Source organism: Pseudoliparis swirei, chromosome 6 (assembly GCF_029220125.1).
Source record: "Pseudoliparis swirei isolate HS2019 ecotype Mariana Trench chromosome 6, NWPU_hadal_v1, whole genome shotgun sequence".
NCBI lineage: Eukaryota > Metazoa > Chordata > Actinopteri > Perciformes > Liparidae > Pseudoliparis > Pseudoliparis swirei.
This window is the reverse complement of record NC_079393.1, coordinates 2,334,424-2,354,430: the sequence shown is the minus strand read 5'-3', so window position 1 is coordinate 2,354,430 and position 20,007 is coordinate 2,334,424. Positions and strand designations below refer to the sequence as shown.

General features: G+C 42.6%; 2 protein-coding genes across 2 annotated transcripts; both read right to left on the bottom strand.

The window, feature by feature from the left end:
- Nucleotides 1–93: 93 nt before the first annotated feature.
- On the bottom strand, nt 94–15,585 carry LOC130194927 (AFG3-like protein 1). The gene is made up of 16 exons (XM_056416151.1): nt 15,380–15,585; nt 12,994–13,078; nt 12,244–12,353; nt 11,551–11,700; nt 11,314–11,385; nt 10,691–10,815; nt 9,008–9,029; nt 8,580–8,717; nt 7,895–8,048; nt 7,710–7,817; nt 4,075–4,200; nt 3,883–3,993; nt 3,688–3,803; nt 1,351–1,551; nt 1,079–1,273; nt 94–724 (listed from the first exon to the last, which is right to left on the bottom strand). Exons 1-16 carry the CDS (start codon nt 15,470–15,472, stop codon nt 485–487), a joined length of 2,046 nt encoding a protein of 681 aa, XP_056272126.1. The 5' UTR covers nt 15,473–15,585; the 3' UTR covers nt 94–484.
- Nucleotides 15,586–16,242: 657 nt separating this feature from the next.
- LOC130195550 (5-hydroxyisourate hydrolase-like) lies at nt 16,243–20,007 on the bottom strand. The gene is made up of 4 exons (XM_056417141.1): nt 19,942–20,007; nt 17,613–17,749; nt 17,214–17,349; nt 16,243–16,672 (listed from the first exon to the last, which is right to left on the bottom strand). Exons 2-4 carry the CDS (start codon nt 17,744–17,746, stop codon nt 16,583–16,585), a joined length of 360 nt encoding a protein of 119 aa, XP_056273116.1. The 5' UTR covers nt 17,747–17,749; nt 19,942–20,007; the 3' UTR covers nt 16,243–16,582.

The following is a 20,007-nucleotide window of genomic DNA, read 5'->3' as shown; positions in this document are numbered from 1 at the left end:
GAGCAGAAATAATCATTATTATTCTGTTTGGTGTCATTAAGATTTTAAATATTTAAGATATTTAATTTGTACAAAAAGAAACTTCAGAGCTCAAACAGTCGCCGTGGTTTTTATTCATGAAACACGTCTGTTAAATAAAAGAATAATGAAAGTTAATAAAAGAAACGCGTCTTGTAAATAAAATAAGAAAAAAAAAATGAAAAAAACGTCTGGAAAAGCACCCAAAAAAAATTAACATCAAATCTGAGAATATTTAAACCGGTAAAACTTTGCAGGAAAGTTGTTTTTTCTTCTTTGTCTCTCAGTCGGGGAGCAAAACAACTCCGTCATAATAAATAAAAATGTGCATCGTTTACTCGCGAGTTCAAGAATATTTAAAAACGTCTTAAAAAACATTGATGACATCACTCGTGTCCTCGGAGGATTCATGTGAAGGAAACGGAGTCAGCGTGTTGTTGTTGTGAAGTGTTTGTTGTTCTTATCTCTACACGACGGGCTGCTTCTCCTGAGTGGGCCTGGCCTCCTCCTCGTCTCCTGCTCCCTCGCCTCCTCTCTCCTGGTTCCAGTCCCGCAGCCCCTCCGGCAGGCTGGTGTCCTCCTCGAAGCTCCCGGTTCCCTCCACGAAGTCCTCGTACGTCGACTTCTCCTTGAAGGGCCGCGGGCCCAGCAGCTCCAGCATGTCGGCCTTGTCCAGCACCTCCTTGTCCAGGAGGCGCTTCCCCACCTGAGGAGCACACGGGGGAGGAGCTTAGATGCTTTTAATGGAAATAATAATAATAATTTATTTAAATATATAATATTTTATTATAAATATATATATTTTTTTATATATATATTTTTCTTTTATTATTCAATTTATTAATATATAGATTTATTTTGTATAAATATATATAGATTTTAAAAAAACATTTTATTCTATTTTTTTTTTTAACCATTAATTTTTTATATAATATACAAATATATAAACTTTTTTTAAGTGTATATTTATTCATATATTAAACATACATAAAACAAATGAATATGTTCATACACACACATAAATAAATCTGTTCATAATCAAAAGGTAGAGCCGTCTCACCAGGTCCACCAGGTCCTTCTTGTCCTGGATCAGCTCCAGGGTCCTCTGGTAGGCCCGGTCCACCAGCTCTCGGACCTCGGAGTCGATGAGCTCCGCCGTGGCTTCGCTGTACGGCTTCTCCAGAACCATCTCGCCCTGCCGGGGCAGCTCGAAGGACACCTGGCCCACCTTGTCACTCATCCCGAACTGGACCACCTGGGGGGGGGGGGGGACCAGGTGAGCAACGGGCACCGTCAACAGGAAGTAGTGTGTGAGGGGGGGGGGGCGTGTACCTGGGCGTAGGCCGACTGCGTGATCTTCCTCAGGTCGTCCTGGGCGCCGGTGGTGATGCGGCCGAAGAAGACGTGCTCCGCCACGCGGCCGCCGAGCATCATGCACATCCGGTCGAACAGCTGCTCCTTGCTGTACAGGTACTGCTCCCGGGGCAGGTACTGGGCGTAGCCCAGACCCTTCCCCCGCGGGATGATGGACACCTGGGGGGGGCGGCACACGTAAACAACAACTTTTAACCCATCAGTTACAACTTCTCTTGTAAACTCAGTCGATCAACTAGAAAAAAAACTAAACTGACAACTTTCACTGATATTAAATATACTACGTTACAATTTAATTTAAGTCGCACATTTAAAAAGACAACATCTTTCATTCTTCTTTTACTTTGGCGGGATCCAACTGTGATATTATTGGTTTTATTGTCGTTGTTTTATTTATTGTTTATTTGTATTTTATTATTAAACTTTAAGAATTGTATTATGTATTTTCTAATTATTTTGTTCAGTATTGTCATTTTGTTTTGTTAATAAGTTGCACTTGATATTTACTTGTTTTATTATTATTTTCAAAAAAATCTTTTACTGTTAAAAAGTATTTGATTAAATTGAATTGGAAGTCACATTTAAAAAGTCAAATCTTTTTTTATTCTGCTCTTACTTTGGCAGGATCCAACTCTGTGATATTAAAATTAGGGCTGTGAAACGATTAAAAATTTGAATCGGGTTAATCACAGGTTTTTGTGGATTAATCATGATTAATCACATATTACCGATATTCTCGGTATATTTTGTGAGAACATAGAGATTTATGACAAAAGACGTATATATACATTTATACATTCTTCTATACAATGGTGCTGCAACTCAGCAGTTATTTAGCAGTTTTCTTCCATATGGAACATTAATACATCTTCATCCTAAACAGAATGTTTAACCCTCCTGTTACCTTTCGGGTCAATTTGACCCCATTCAATGTTTAATGTCGGTGTTCTTTGGGGTCAATTTGACCCCAGGCTGTTTTTCACTGTGTCAAACATATAAGAAATATCAACTTTTTTATATATTTAATGGGCTATTTAGGTAGTCAACAAACAAACATAAAGTACCTCACACTTAAACTTGGGAAGCAATATTAATTCTAATAATTTTCTGGAGGTTTTAATTGCTGGGGTCAAATTGACCCCGAGGGTAAAATATGTTCGTAAATGTAAAGGTAACAGGAGGGTTAAACAGAACATGTTTCTCTTGTTTGTCAACCATTAACTCCACCATGATACAATCTAAAGGCCTCTAGTCTTCCTCTAGCAGCTGCTGAGGCAAACTGACTGTGTGGGTTTTCTTCATGAACTGGGCCGTGATGAAAGGGACGGCGCGGACACCGCTGCAAAGCTGAAACCTCACCGACACGGACAGGTGGACAGATTGACAAGTGAGTTTTTTTTGCTCGGTCGATGCGCGCACGGAGCTCTGTGGCGCGAGACGGAGATCGATAAGTGTTAACGCAACGCGAAGAGACAGAAATGACATGCTGCTGTGGAGATACGATCAACAACAGACGTTTAGTTTAATAAAAGAACAAAGACGTGCTCTAGAGAACATGTCAGGGGCGGGCCAATCTTTTTATGTCATGCGATCTACCGACACTACGCGCGATCGACTGGCAGGTCGCGATCGACGTGTTGAGACCCTGATCTACAGGAAGTAAAAGTCGTAACAAGGTTTCCGTAGGTGAACCTGCGGAAGGATCATTACCGATGAACAGACCGTCTGCATGAGAGCGGACAGAGTTCAGATTGAAGTGGTGGATTGGAAGCTCATTTTGCAAGTGACTTTTTTTTCGTCCCGACGACCAACAACAGACGGATTGGAAGCTCATTCTGCGCATGCGTTAAAAAAAAAAAAACTAGTTAAACCTGTAATTGAATTAACGCGTTATTTTTCACAGCACTAATTAAAATATAGTTATATTTTTCCTGTTAGTTTTATTTCATTGCATTTAAATATATAACTTTATAAAGAAAGTGTGTCTAACATTGTTTTATATGAATTATACATTATATATTTTCAAATGATTTTTAAAATTTGTCATTTTGTATCATTGTTAATTAGTTGCATTATTTCATAATAGTAGTTTTTGATATTTACTCGTTTTATTATTATTTTATTACTTATTAATATTTAAAAAAAATATGTTTTACTGTTTAACAGTATTTTCAATTTATATATAAAAACGTATTTAAAAAGTTTTAAAGAAAGATATACAGAAGTACTGTGTTGTGAACACGTAGCGTGTACTTTAGCGTGTACTTTAGCGTGTACTACTCAGTATCCGTGTACCTTCAGCAGCGGGTCGGCGTGCTCCAGAAACCAGCCCACGATGGCGTGGCCGGCCTCGTGGTACGCCACAGTCTTCTTCTCAGCGGGCTGCAGCACCTGAGTCTTCTTCTCCAGGCCTACACACACACACACACACACACACAGAGTTAACTACACATTACATAATCTTCATCATCTTCATCACGAGGCCCTGACCTCCGATCACGCGGTCGATGGCTTGCTCGAAGTGTTTCCCGCTGACCGACGTGTTGAGGTGGCGAGCGGCGATCAGAGCCGCCTCGTTGCAGACGTTGGCGATGTCGGCGCCTGAGGAGGAAACACGTCAAACTGTTTACTAATAAACAACAACACAGGGCTGTTTACTAATAAACAAACACGGCGCCGTACCGGTGAAGCCCGGCGTGGCGGCGGCCATCTTCCTGGCCAGGTGGTCTCGGTCCATGGCCGGGTCCAGCTTGATGGGCCGCAGGTGAACTTTAAAGATGGACGCCCGGCCTTTGATGTCCGGAGGCCCTGAAACAGAAGAGTCACGTAACCATGGAGACAGAAAACCACGTGACCATGAGACAGAAGAGTCACGTGACCATGAGACAGAAGAGTCACGTGACCATGAGACAGAAGAGTCACGTAACCATGGAGACAGAAGAGTCACGTGACCATGAGACAGAAGAGTCAGGTGACCATGAGACAGAAGTCACGTAACCATGGAGACAGAAGAGTCACGTAACCATGAGACAGAAGAGTCACGTAACCATGAGACAGAAGAGTCACGTGACCATGAGACAGAAGAGTCACGTGACCATGAGACAGAAGAGTCACGTGACCATGAGACAGAAGACTCACGTAACCATGGAGACAGAAGTCACGTGACCATGAGACAGAAGAGTCACGTGACCATGGAGACAGAAGAGTCACGTGACCATGAGACAGAAGAGTCACGTAACCATGGAGACAGAAGAGTCACGTGACCATGAGACAGAAGAGTCACGTGACCATGAGACAGAAGAGTCACGTAACCATGGAGACAGAAGAGTCACGTGACCATGAGACAGAAGAGTCACGTAACCATGGAGACAGAAGAGTCACGTGACCATGAGACAGAAGAGTCACGTAACCATGAGACAGAAGACTCACGTGACCATGAGACAGAAGAGTCACGTAACCATGGAGACAGAAGAGTCACGTGACCATGAGACAGAAGAGTCACGTAACCATGGAGACAGAAGAGTCACGTGACCATGAGACAGAAGAGTCACGTAACCATGAGACAGAAGAGTCACGTGACCATGAGACAGAAGACTCACGTAACCATGGAGACAGAAGTCACGTGACCATGAGACAGAAGACTCACGTAACCATGGAGACAGAAGAGTCACGTGACCATGAGACAGAAGAGTCACGTAACCATGAGACAGAAGAGTCACGTGACCATGAGACAGAAGAGTCCCGTAACCATGAGACAGAAGAGTCACGTGACCATGAGACAGAAGACTCACGTAACCATGGAGACAGAAGTCACGTGACCATGAGACAGAAGACTCACGTAACCATGGAGACAGAAGAGTCACGTGACCATGAGACAGAAGAGTCACGTAACCATGAGACAGAAGAGTCACGTGACCATGAGACAGAAGACTCACGTAACCATGGAGACAGAAGTCACGTGACCATGAGACAGAAGAGTCACGTGACCATGAGACAGAAGAGTCACGTGACCATGAGACAGAAGAGTCACGTGACCATGAGACAGAAGACTCACGTAACCATGGAGACAGAAGTCACGTGACCATGAGACAGAAGAGTCACGTGACCATGGAGACAGAAGAGTCACGTGACCATGAGACAGAAGAGTCACGTAACCATGGAGACAGAAGAGTCACGTGACCATGAGACAGAAGAGTCACGTGACCATGAGACAGAAGAGTCACGTGACCATGAGACAGAAGAGTCACGTGACCATGAGACAGAAGAGTCACGTAACCATGGAGACAGAAGAGTCACGTGACCATGAGACAGAAGAGTCACGTAACCATGGAGACAGAAGAGTCACGTGACCATGAGACAGAAGAGTCACGTAACCATGGAGACAGAAGAGTCACGTGACCATGAGACAGAAGAGTCACGTAACCATGAGACAGAAGACTCACGTGACCATGAGACAGAAGAGTCACGTAACCATGGAGACAGAAGAGTCACGTGACCATGAGACAGAAGAGTCACGTAACCATGGAGACAGAAGAGTCACGTGACCATGAGACAGAAGAGTCACGTAACCATGAGACAGAAGAGTCACGTGACCATGAGACAGAAGACTCACGTAACCATGGAGACAGAAGTCACGTGACCATGAGACAGAAGACTCACGTAACCATGGAGACAGAAGAGTCACGTGACCATGAGACAGAAGAGTCACGTAACCATGAGACAGAAGAGTCACGTGACCATGAGACAGAAGAGTCCCGTAACCATGAGACAGAAGAGTCACGTGACCATGAGACAGAAGACTCACGTAACCATGGAGACAGAAGTCACGTGACCATGAGACAGAAGACTCACGTAACCATGGAGACAGAAGAGTCACGTGACCATGAGACAGAAGAGTCACGTAACCATGAGACAGAAGAGTCACGTGACCATGAGACAGAAGACTCACGTAACCATGGAGACAGAAGTCACGTGACCATGAGACAGAAGAGTCACGTGACCATGAGACAGAAGACTCACGTAACCATGGAGACAGAAGTCACGTGACCATGAGACAGAAGACTCACGTAACCATGGAGACAGAAGAGTCACGTGACCATGAGACAGAAGAGTCACGTGACCATGGAGACAGAGGAGTCACGTGACCATGAGACAGAAGAGTCCCGTAACCATGGAGATGACACAAGCCTCATTTTGTTTTTGAAGATAAACATGGATTCATTTTTCACATATGAAACATTATATTTAGGCGGATGAAAAAACAAAAGTTTAATATTAAAACCTTTTGAGTCCGATAGTTTTATTTCATTCATTATGAGACAGAAGAGTCACGTAACCATGGAGACAGAAGAGTCACGTGACCATGAGACAGAAGAGTCACGTGACCATGGAGACAGAAGAGTCACGTGACCATGGAGACAGAAGAGTCACGTGACCATGAGACAGAAGAGTCACGTGACCATGAGACAGAAGAGTCACGTGACCATGAGACAGAAGACTCACGTAACCATGGAGACAGAAGAGTCACGTGACCATGAGACAGAAGAGTCACGTGACCATGGAGACAGAGGAGTCACGTGACCATGAGACAGAAGAGTCCCGTAACCATGGAGATGACACAAGCCTCATTTTGTTTTTGAAGATAAACATGGATTCATTTTTCACATATGAAACATTATATTTAGGCGGATGAAAAAACAAAAGTTTAATATTAAAACCTTTTGAGTCCGATAGTTTTATTTCATTCATTATGTATTTTAGATCTTCAAATTTAGTTTAGCTTACTATTTTGTATTATAATTTAGATTTTTTAAATATACTGGTTATCAGGATAAACACTTTAAGGCTTTAATCCTTTTCTGTCCCATAAAATAATAAAAAGTATGTTTAAAATTAAAAAAGACCAAAAGATAAACCCGAGAATCGAGAAGAAAAAAACCCTAGATTTAATATAAATGATTGAGTAAACGAGCAAAACGATTTATTGAAACCGGCAAAATGAATAAATATTATTAAAATAGTAATATTATTTAATATAATATAATATTGACTAAACTATTTTTAACAAAACAGAAATAAATAAATATACAAATATTTACTATAATAATATTGACTAAACTATTTAACAAAAACAGAAATAAATACATTTAAAAATAAAAATATTTACTATAATATAATAATAATAATGACAAAACTATTTATCAACAAAAACAGAAATAAATAAATATAAAAATAGTAAGCGACTAATAAAACTATTTATCAACAACAAGAGAATAAATAAATGGATCATTTCCATAGAAGCAGCAGGAGGACTGTACCGATGTAGATCTGCCTGTCGAAGCGACCCGGTCTCATCAGAGCCGGGTCCAGGATGTCGGGTCTGTTGGTCCCAGCCAGGACCACCACGTTGGTGGCCGTGTTGAAGCCTGAGGAGAAAGATAACGATTAAACACGAGCATTAAGGAGTGAGAGACATCCGTCTAGCCAGGTGACGGCGTCCCACCGTCCATCTCCACCAGCAGCTGGTTCAGCGTGTTCTCCTGCTCGCTCTGACCCCCGAAGTTGCCTCCGCCCCTCTTCCTCCCCACGGCGTCGATCTCATCGATGAAGAGGATGCACGGGGCGTTCTTCCTCGCCATGGCGAACATGTCCCTGACCTGTGGGGGAGGAGACCCCGATCAACGAGGGGGGGGGGGGGGTTATTTATAAATAAATGTAAAATAATCTATTTTTTTCTTAAAATATAAATATATTCTTTTTTTAAAATCTAGATATGTTGTACAAAAATATCTTTAAACTTTTTTTAATATAATATATATATTATATTAATATATATTATTTATTTTATAATTTGTTTATATGTATCCATATATATATATATACACACATAAATATGTAAAAATATATTTATATATATATATATGTAAATATATATTTATATCGTAAATATATATATACAAAATAAATATATTATATGTATTTTTTCTACATTACATTTTTTTAAATGTATATAAATATAAAAAATTATATATATATAAAAAAATAGAAAAAATGACAACAAAAATATTAAGAATATATATAGATACAAAATAATATAATACAAACATTATTTAAAACATTTTATATACATTTCCAAAATCTAAAAACTTCATTTAAATGTCAAAGTGGGCGTGGCCCCCGCCGCTCACCCGGGCCGGGCCGACGCCCACGAACATCTCCAGGAACTCGGAGCCGTTGACCGTGATGAACGGCACGTTGGCCTCGCCGGCCGTCGCCTTGGCGAGGAGCGTCTTCCCCGTCCCGGGAGGCCCGGACAGCACGGCCCCCTGGGAAGAAAACATGGCCGCCGTCACAGACCGAACCCACCACGACCAGAGATGCACACGGGGGGGTGTGTGTGTGTGTGTCTGTGTGTGTGTGTGTCTCTGTGTGAGTGTGCGTGTCTATATGCTTACTGTGAAAGTGTGTCTTCTAGTGTTTGGGAGTGTGTCTGTGTGTCTCTGTGAGTATGTGCGTGTCCCTGGTGTGTCCCTGGTGTGTGTCCGTGGTGTTTGTCCCTGGTGTCTGTCTGTGTTGTGTGTCTTGTGTGTGTCTTGTGTGTGTCCGTGGTGTGTACCTTGGGGATCTTGTGTGTGTCCCTGGGTGTGTGTGTCCCTGGGTGTGTATCTGTGGTGTGTACCTTGGGGATCTTGTGTGTCCCTGGTGTGTGTCCGTGGTGTTTGTCCCTGTTGTCTGTCTGTGTTGTGTGTCTTGTGTGTGTCTTGTGTGTGTCCGTGGTGTGTGTCCTTGTGTGTCCGTGGTGTTTAGGTTTGTTGTCTGTCTGTGTTGTGTGTTGGATCTTGTGTCTGGTGTGTGTCTGTGGTGTGTACCTTGGGGATCTTGTGTGTGTCTGTGGTGTGTACCTTTGGGCTCTTGTGTGTGTGTACCTTGGGGATCTTGTGTGTGTGTCTGGTGTGTGTACCTTGGGGATCTTGTGTGTGTCTGGTGTGTGTCTGTGGTGTGTACCTTGGGGATCTTGTGTGTGTGTCTGGTGTGTACCTTGGGGATCTTGTGTGTGTGTGTCTGTGTGTACCTTGGGGATCTTGTGTGTGTCTGGTGTGTGTCTGTGGTGTGTACCTTGGGGCTCTTGTGTGTGTGTCTGGTGTGTGTACCTTGGGGATCTTGTGTGTGTGTCTGGTGTGTGTCTGTGGTGTGTACCTTGGGGATCTTGTGTGTGTCTGGTGTGTGTCTGTGGTGTGTACCTTGGGGATCTTGTGTGTGTGTCTGGTGTGTGTCTGTGGTGTGTACCTTGGGGATCTTGTGTGTGTGTCTGGTGTGTGTACCTTGGGGATCTTGTGTGTGTGTCTGGTGTGTGTCTGTGGTGTGTACCTTGGGGATCTTGTGTGTGTCTGTGGTGTGTACCTTTGGGCTCTTGTGTGTGTGTCTGGTGTGTGTACCTTGGGGATCTTGTGTGTGTGTGTACCTTGGGGATCTTGTGTGTGTCCCTGTTGTGTACCTTGGGGATCTTGTGTGTGTGTCTGTGGTGTGTACCTTGGGGCTCTTGTGTGTGTCTTGTGTGTGTCTGTGGTGTGTACCTTGGGGCTCTTGTGTGTGTGTGTCTGGTGTGTGTCCCTGTTGTGTACCTTGGGGATCTTGTGTGTGTGTCCTGTTGTGTACCTTGGGGATCTTGTGTGTGTGTCTGTGGTGTGTACCTTGGGGCTCTTGTGTGTGTGTGTGTGTACCTTGGGGATCTTGTGTGTGTGTCTGTGGTGTGTACCTTGGGGATCTTGTGTGTGTGTGTCTGGTGTGTGTACCTTGGGGATCTTGTGTGTGTGTGTCTGGTGTGTGTACCTTGGGGCTCTTGTGTGTGTGTTGTGTGTACCTTGGGGATCTTGTGTGTGTGTCTGGTGTGTGTCCCTGTTGTGTACCTTGGGGATCTTGTGTGTGTGTCTGGTGTGTGTACCTTGGGGATCTTGTGTGTGTGTGTGTGTCTGGTGTGTGTACCTTGGGGATCTTGTGTGTGTGTCTGTGGTGTGTACCTTGGGGCTCTTGTGTGTGTCTGGTGTGTGTACCTTGGGGATCTTGTGTGTGTCTTGTGTGTGTCCCTGTTGTGTACCTTGGGGATCTTGTGTGTGTCTGGTGTGTGTCTGGTGTGTGTCTGTGTACCTTGTGTGAGGGAGGTCAGAGATGAGGGAGTCAGAGATGTGAGGGAGAGGAGAAAGAAATTTAAGTCAGAGATGTAAGGGGGAGGAGGTGACGGAGGTGAAGGTTAAAGAGGTGAGGAGGAGGAGGATGAGGAGGAGGATGGCGTGGGCCTCACCCGTCGCTCTCGGTGCTGTAGACGACAGCCGGCCGCCGTGACGGCTCCAGGCCGAGCTCGGCGTGCGCCGCCTCCAGGTTCCTCTCGAAGGTGTCAACGCTGCCGATGTTGAACCAGACGTAGTTCTGAGGGTGGAGGTCGCTATGCGTGAACAACGAGGTTTCTATAGCAACTACGGGAGCCCGGAGGGGCCAGTGAGACGAGAGAGAGCCGGGTTCAGGAAATAAGGACAGTTTCCTGGTGGTTGTTGTTGTAATACCGGTTTCCTGGACACAACATGCGTTTTAATCTTTATAACTGTAATAAATGTTAGTTTCTTTGGCGGTTTTTTAGCGTTTGATTTAAAATAATAAACTTTTAGTTTCCAGTATAATTTAAATTTAACTTCATTTGCATTGTTTTGGTTCATTTTGTTAATTTTTAAAAAAATCTTTAGTCAAAGTAAATCAAGCGATTGTTTTCCTCACTCTGGGCTTCAGTAGCACTTTTTTGGGGGGGCAATTTTTTTGCCAAAATAATTTAAAAAAAATGTTTGATTAAATCCCGTAAAAAAATAAATATAGACTATTACAGAAAGACGAGCATCGGATTAATTTAACGTTATAAACGGATCATTTTCTCACCGCGTCAGTGTCGGCTCCGGGAACCAGGATGACTCTGACGTACTGTTTGTTCACCACCTCCAACCGCTCCACCTGCGCACAGACACACACACACACAATATGTATATCTAAACTCCCAGTGCGACCTCCAGTGTGACCTCCAGTGCAACCTCCAGTGTGACCTCCAGTGCGACCTCCAGTGCGACCTCCAGTGCGACCTCCAGTGCGACCTCCAGTGCGACCTCCAGTGCGACTCACCGATCCCTGGCTCACGAAGCGGTGCACGAAGTCCTTCCAGCTGATCTCTCGTCCGTTGTCTCTGAAGTAAAAGTACAACGCCGCCGAACTGATGCCGGCCGCCGTGATCGCCATGTAGCGGAAGTCCTTCTCGTCCCACGGCACGTCGCCCTGGCAACGGAAGAGACTCGGTGAGGCGGTGGAGACGGGACCAAGGCGGGTTACTGGGAACACTGGTTACCGGGGAACGCCTCTTGAATATTGACACGTTTGTTTTTGTGTGATTTTTGCAGCTGGTGAATGTTCGCCCTAAACAGCCAATAGGAGCATTGGAGCTCATTCAAAGCAGTGAAGTTCAGGGCTGCAACAGACTAATAATTCTTCACGGTCAGTTATTCTGATATTTTTTATATTAATGCAATCATTGTTGGTTTGTGAAATATTTATAATTTTTTTAATTCAGCCAATGGGAGAAGAGAGAATTTCCTGTGTCCGAATCTCTCTTCTCCCATTGGCTGAATGGATAAACCACATGAAAATGAAAAAGAAATTACTAGTTTAATTAACCCGCTCTCAAAATTTTGTTTAAAAAGCAAAAAATAAAAATCTTGTTATTTTTCCCCAAAATAATGTCTGACTGAGAATTTTAACATTAAAATCCGACTGAACGCGTCAGAATTCAAAGTGTTTTTATGAATTATTATTATGACAAACCTTTTGCATTCGGCTCCACCAGTCGTTCCCTCCTCTCTTCCCTCCACCCGAGGATCTTCCTCCTCCTCCACCTGCTCCTCCTCCACCTCCTCCTGCTGCTGCTTTTCCATCTGAAACTCACAAGCGATTGTTTTATCACACAACTCATTAAATTACTTTTAAGTTAAACCAAATGTGAAAAATAAAAGTTTGAGGTTGAGAGAAAAAAAGTATATATTGGCTAAATAAGACAAATATGAAAATTTAGTTTTTCAAAATTATGTTTTTTTATTATTTTACAGTGCAGCCTGCAAGTAACTTTTTATTATTGTCGATTAATCTAATGATTATTTTCTTTCTCAATATTATGAAAATATTGCTTTCATTAAAACGTAAATTATACATATATTTATATAAATTATTATGAAGTATACATATAAATGTATATGAATAAATATAAATTACATATATATTTATATACACACACAATTTTTAATGATATATACAAATTATATATATATATATATAAATTAAATATATATAATTTATATGATATAATATATATATATAATTTATATGATATAAAATATATATAATTTATATGAGAGAATTAAAACAGGATGTTACATCATATTTTCTGCACGTCACAAATTGTTATTTTGCGTCATTTGACTTCCAGCAATGAAAAGACGTTAACGAGCATCTCCACCAATGAACAGCTTTTTGGAGCAGATGTTTACGAGCACCTCCTGCAGCTCCTGAACGCCTCACCTTTGGGCTCAGAGGAGTAGAACCGCCGCTGAGCCGACTGCAGTCTGTGAGCGCAGAGCCGGTCCAGAGGAGTCCGGCTGACGTTCTGAAAAGGACCAGAACGGGCATCAAGACCACGACCTCTAAACACTCAAGGTCACGCAGAAAAGCTCCTGACTGTGAATTCTGAATTGCATGTGGAATAAATAAGACGATGAATAAGTCAGAATTAACTGATCCTGCGACTAATGATTATTTTCCAGACTCTCAAAACGTCGTTAAAACTGCAGATTAAAACAAAAACAAATAAATGTTAAACTACTAGATACTGCAGTAAATATGAATATATACATACATAAATATCTATATATCTATACATACATATATAAATAAATATATATATATACACATTACATACATACATATACACATACATATATATATACATACATAAATATATATATATACATACATAGATATATATATACACATACATAAAGTCTTAAAAAGTAGAATGGGAGCCAGAGCCTTTAGTTATCAAGCTCCTCTTTTATGGAACCAGCTTCCAATTTCAGTCCGGGAGGCAGACACAGTCACCTCATTTAAGAGTAGACTGAAGACCTTCCTCTTTGACAGAGCTTATAGTTAGGGCTGAATCAGGTTTGCCCTGGTCCAGCCCCTTGATATGCTGCTATAGGCTTATAGCTGCCGGGGGACGTTTTAGGATGCACTGAGTACCTATCTCCTCTTTTCTCTCTCCTTAAGGATGAATTTTCATCTCTCAATCACACGTTACTAACTCTGCTTTCTCCCGGAAGTCCTTTGACTTTACGTCTCATGGGGTCATCGGACCCTATGAGACGGCATAGATCCTATCTGCCTGATGGATCGTCTGGGTCGTGGAATTCCTGCTCATGACTACGCCACTGTCCTGTTGAGACTCCGCCACCCTCCTCCCCACCGCCATCTGCCTGATGGATCGTGGAGGTCTCCATCGTGGAATATGCCTACTATGAACTATTCATACACTCTGTCATATTCATTGAATGTATTTTAACTCTAAATCTGTCCTTCTGTACACATTACATCTATTGCATCTGTCCATCCAAGGAGAGGGATCCTCCTCTGTTGCTCTCCTCCAGGTTTCTTCCCTTTTTTTCCCCCTGAAGGGTTATTTGGGAGTTTTTCCTGGTCCGATGTGAGGTTTTGGGGCAGGGATGTCTATGTGTACAGATTGTAAAGCACTCCGAGACAAATTTGTAATTTGTGAAATTGGGCTATACAAATAAACTGAATTGAATTGAATAAATATATATATACACATACATTAAAAAAAAGTACTAATTAATCGCACATTTTGAAATTCATTAATCACGATTAAAGATTAGAGACCCCATTGGTCCTGTCATCTTTAACACTGAGCAGCAGAACCAGTGGCCTTGGTAAACTGACAAATGTGTCATGTTAACCCTCTGGAGGCATTTTCTCGATTTTACAAAACAATGTAAATTCACCTTTTAAAGTATTTTGCATGTGACACATCCCAGTGTTTCCCCACCATTCTATCAGGGTGAGGCCCCGCCCCCCTGTCATGTTCTCTATAGCGCCAGATTACAGCAGAAGTAATGTACGGTTCTTTCCTTCAAGACGTCTTTGTTCCTTTATTAAACTAAACGTCTGTTGTTGGTCGTCTCTCCAGCAGCATGTCATTCTGTCTCCACGTGTCGGTCACTCCTCTCTCTCCATCTCGCGCGCCGCAGAGCTCCATGCATATATATATACATATACACAAATATATATACATAAATATATACATATACATACATATATATAAATAGACACACACAAACACTATTCTTACTGCGTGTACTACTTTCCCTGCACCTGTGGCCACGTGACTAAAGTTTACAGATAGAAATGTGAACCTGTCCTTTAAAGACACAATATAATTACATCATTAACCCAATTAGATTAAATCTGAGCAACACATAAACCTCTTGAGGAGCTGATGCTCCACTGCACATCTACAGTGAATAAACACTGATTTAATGTCATTGAAACCTCATTACTTAGAGAAGAGGCTCTTCAAGACGTGTCTGGAAGTGGATGCTCATTGCATATATTTGTAATGCACTCATCTTATCTTAAATATGACCTTTTGCCTGCTTAATCAAGGAGTCATTGCTACTGTTACCTGCAGGGCCCGATGCAGAGTTCACAGGTGAGCACGCAGACTGCGTGTTTAATGGAGGCTCAGAGGGAAGGACATTTAAATAATAAGCTAAACGAACCAGGAGGGCTACATGTAGACTTTATACTTTAAATTAACTGCACGCGACGACATGTCGGCCACCCGGTTCCGTGACGTGCTCGCGACGTTCACCGCTAAACCTAAAGCTTCGCTCACCGGCACCGAGAAGCTCCGATACCCGACCGCGGAGAGCCGAGCCCGGCAGAGAGGCGAGGCCGCCGCCGAGAGAAGCCTCAGCACCTGGGACATCCTCCTCCTTCTTCCCCGCGAGAAGAGTCTTTCTTTGACCGGTAAACAGACGACGCTTCCCCGGTTAATCTCCTCCGCTGAACTTCATCGCGTCGCGCGCCAGCGAGTGTTGTTGAATAACTGGGTGAAATGTCAAACCCGAAGGCCCAAGTCAAAAAGACCGAAGGAGCGGTCCCGTCGAATGCCTGACGGTAATTGGGACAAAAGTCAATATATTTGGTCATAAAAAAATATTTGTTGGTCATATATGAAGAGTTAATACGCTAGAATATATTATATATGATGAATATAAGGCAACATTTAATTTAATTATCTTTAACATGATGTATTCATATTCAGGCAAAGAAGAAGATGCCACTAGGTCCTCACAGAACACCTTCTCTCTGATTGGCTGAGATGGAGACATGATTAAACCTCATGTAACTGTTACCAAACATGACTGCGCGTTTCCCCCTGGATACTTTTATTACATTAAAAAGTACATACTTTAACAGTTTAACAAAATACTTATATTTGAAAAATACATCTGACAGCTTGAGAGAAGAAATACAAGTAAATTAAGAAGCCAAAATTAAAGAGTATAAAGTAAAAAATTATAGGACTATTTTGTTTCAAAAATATATTTTGTTAATATTTTACAGTGCAACTACTAAATATTTGTACTGATAATTGAATCTGATGATTTACTCAATTTTATTTAAAATATATAGTTTTATTAAAACGTGAAATATGAACTAAATAATAGTAGAAAACATCCATCAACAATCCAAAACTCACATAATTATTTATTTACGATGATAAAAGACAGAAAAGAACCAGAAACATTTAATAAAACTAATCAAACGTTTAAAAAAAAGAGTTGTCTAATGATTTCGGCTGCTCAAGCGCATAATACAGAGGTTAATACACAGATGAATACAGTAATACAGATAATACACAGATTAATACGGATATTAATACACAGGACAGGAACCAAATTCAATATCTGTCACCAGGTAAAATTCAGTTAAATTACTGACGATGAAGTTTAAACGGTCCCGTGAAGTTTAAACAACAAAAACAATAAACAAAAGGTGGAACACAACAACAACAACATCCGGCCCTGGCGGCTCAGCTCCCTCTGTAGGTGCTGTAGGAGAAGCGGCTCATCAGCAGAGGAAGATGGAACTTCTGGAGAGGCTCAGAGATGGAGAACACCACCTGACGCGCACACACACACGCACACGCACACACACACACACACACACACACACGATATACATTAAATTCTCTCCTGGTTCAACTCTACTTTTTAAATATGTATACGTCGATATTCGTAATTTTTTATTAAGCAGTTATAAATGATTGCAGATAAAATATATTTTTTTATCTTGAAGATGTAAATAATATATAAAGATCAACTTTGATGCTGCAGGTTTATAAAACACTGAAGACGTTCCCGGTTCTCACCGCTAGGTGGCGCCAAATCAAACAACTCAGATTAAGACTTGAAGTTCAGCTCCAAATAATATTATATAAATAATAATAATAAATACTTAATATTTCACAAAAAGTACTCAAAAAAGAGCAAAACAAATATATCTTATATAAATGTTAGTTTTATATTTTATTATTATTCATCAATGGAAACAATCCACAATGTAATTGTCAATAAAAACATGTTCTTATTTAAAGCCAGTGTTGATTTGATTGTGTGTGTCTGTGTGTGTGTGTGTGTGTGTATGTGTGTGTGTGTGTGTACCTCGACATAGGGGTAGAAGGGGGCGTGTCCCCGTGCCTCCCAGTATGATCCGGTCTCAAAGCGTAGCTTGTACGTCCCGGGGCCGAACGCCTCCCGGCCAATGAGTCCTGAGCAGCGGCCATCTTTGTTTGTAGTCCTGAACAAACCATGGAGAGGAACCAAGAACACGGGCTTTAATACTCGAATAAATAGAGTGATTTATGTCCGTTCATCTTTAATAACTCGTCTTCTTTCATTCTAGTGTAAATAAATAAATATATGTATATAATAATAAATATATTTATATAATAATATATATATGTATATACATATATATATATGTGTATGTATACATATATATATGTATACATGTATATGTATATATTATCTTTATACACAGTGTGTGATGTATTTGCCCACCCGACGCTCAGCAGGCTCCAGATCATCATCTTGTCCTCCAGCCGGTGGAAACTCACAGACACCTGAGACGCCGGGACGCCGTCACAGGTGTTCAGGACATGAGTGGTGAGAGGACCGGGGTCTGGGGCTGCCATGGTCTGAGGACAGGTGAGGAGACGACAGGTGAGGAGAGGACACGAGAGGAGAGGAGAGGACAGGTGAGGAGAGGTGAGGTGAGGAGAGGACACGAGAGGAGAGGAGAGGACAGGTGAGGAGAGGACAGGTGAGGAGAGGACAGGTGAGGAGAGGTGAGGAGAGGTGAGGTGAGGAGAGGACACGAGAGGAGAGGACAGGTGAGGAGAGGACACGAGAGGAGAGGAGAGGACAGGTGAGGAGAGGACAGGTGAGGAGAGGTGAGGTGAGGAGAGGACACGAGAGGAGAGGAGAGGACAGGTGAGGAGAGGACACGAGAGGAGAGGAGAGGACAGGTGAGGAGAGGACAGGTGAGGAGAGGACAGGTGAGGAGAGGTGAGGAGAGGTGAGGAGAGGACACGAGAGGAGAGGACAGGTGAGGAGAGGACACGAGAGGAGAGGAGAGGACAGGTGAGGAGAGGTGAGGAGAGGTGAGGTGAGGAGAGGACACGAGAGGAGAGGACAGGACACGAGAGGAGAGGAGAGGACAGGTGAGGACAGGTGAGGAGAGGACACGAGAGGAGAGGTGAGGAGAGGAGAGGTGAGGAGAGGACACGAGAGGAGAGGACAGGTGAGGAGAGGACAGGTGAGGAGAGGTGAGGAGAGGACACGAGAGGAGAGGAGAGGACAGGTGAGGAGAGGACAGGTGAGGAGAGGTGAGGAGAGGAGAGGAGAGGACACGAGAGGAGAGGAGAGGACAGGTGAGGAGAGGACACGAGAGGAGAGGAGAGGACAGGTGAGGAGAGGACAGGTGAGGAGAGGTGAGGAGAGGTGAGGTGAGGAGAGGACACGAGAGGAGAGGACAGGTGAGGAGAGGACACGAGAGGAGAGGAGAGGACAGGTGAGGAGAGGTGAGGAGAGGTGAGGTGAGGAGAGGACACGAGAGGAGAGGACAGGACACGAGAGGAGAGGAGAGGACAGGTGAGGACAGGTGAGGAGAGGACACGAGAGGAGAGGTGAGGAGAGGAGAGGTGAGGAGAGGACACGAGAGGAGAGGACAGGTGAGGAGAGGTGAGGAGAGGACACGAGAGGAGAGGAGAGGACAGGTGAGGAGAGGTGAGGAGAGGTGAGGTGAGGAGAGGAGAGGAGAGGACACGAGAGGAGAGGAGAGGACAGGTGAGGACAGGTGAGGAGAGGACAGGTGAGGACAGGTGAGGAGAGGTGAGGTGAGGAGAGGACACGAGAGGAGAGGACAGGTGAGGAGAGGTGAGGTGAGGAGAGGACACGAGAGGAGAGGACAGGTGAGGACAGGTGAGGAGAGGTGAGGAGAGGACACGAGGGTGCAACCTCACCACCAGATGGCACCAAATCCTACATACCGCACAACATGATATATTAAATACTTTCACGTTGTGATTAAAACACAGCTGCATCCTGATTGGTGCACAAAGCTGATGACATCACTTTCTTCCGAGTGAGTCCTATATATATATATATGTATATGTATATATATGTATATATATATATATGTATATGTATATATATACATATGTATATATATAGCCAAAAATTGTCTTTTTAATCCTTTTATTTGTGTTTTAGATCTTCATGCATTCTGTATGTTCTGAACACATTTTACCAGTATATTAATATCATTTTGTCAATAAAGAAAAGAAAACTTTCCCCATAGACTTTAATTGAGAAATACTTACCAGTATAAATAAATACTTTATAAACAGAAGCGCGTCAGATTAATTGATCTGAATGACTATTTAAATGAGTATTATTAAAGTATTGTGCGACACACGTAGCATCGGAATTTGTTTGATCTTTTTAAAGTAACTTATTTTCAAGGATCAATAGCGGAGCGGCAGATTAAAGCTCCGTGACTCCTAAACAAACTCCGACCTTTGGGCCGCTTGACCCTAAAGTCATGTGAACGGGAATCTTTCAAGCATTTTTCATTTTGTAATTTTGTAAAATGTTACATACTATAGTTGTTTTTTGTCTTTCTGCACAGAGATATTTATTTATCTCTCTTGTGTTTTTAATTTTTGTTTTATTGTTTGAATTGTTTGAAATAAAAATACACAGCCTTAAAGACCTAAACAGGTACACATGTAGTGGAGAGGTACTCGTGGACACGCGTACTCATACTCGTGGTACTTTACAAAGTATTCCTGAAGTTTAAAGTACCGTGAAAGCTGATCTCCCTTACCTCAGTGTGAGCACGCCTCTGTGCTGCCGCCGCTTCCTCAAATAAACCCGTCCAATAGGTTCAACC

Excerpts from the sequence above, each read along its gene's own strand:
- LOC130194927 (XM_056416151.1), bottom strand. The coding sequence starts at position 15,472 with ATGTCCCAGGTGCTGAGGCTTCTCTCGGCGGCGGCCTCGCCTCTCTGC. Across the intron at positions 4,201-7,709 it reads CGACAGGCAGATCTACATCG|GGCCTCCGGACATCAAAGGC; the intron begins GTACAGTCCTCC and ends CTTCTGTTTCAG. Across the intron at positions 3,804-3,882 it reads CATCGACCGCGTGATCGGAG|GCCTGGAGAAGAAGACTCAG; the intron begins GTCAGGGCCTCG and ends GTGTGTGTGTAG.
- LOC130195550 (XM_056417141.1), bottom strand. The coding sequence starts at position 17,746 with ATGGCAGCCCCAGACCCCGGTCCTCTCACCACTCATGTCCTGAACACC. Across the intron at positions 17,350-17,612 it reads TGGAGCCTGCTGAGCGTCGG|GACTACAAACAAAGATGGCC; the intron begins GTGGGCAAATAC and ends TGGTTTGTTCAG. Across the intron at positions 16,673-17,213 it reads CCTTCTACCCCTATGTCGAG|GTGGTGTTCTCCATCTCTGA; the intron begins GTACACACACAC and ends TGTGCGCGTCAG.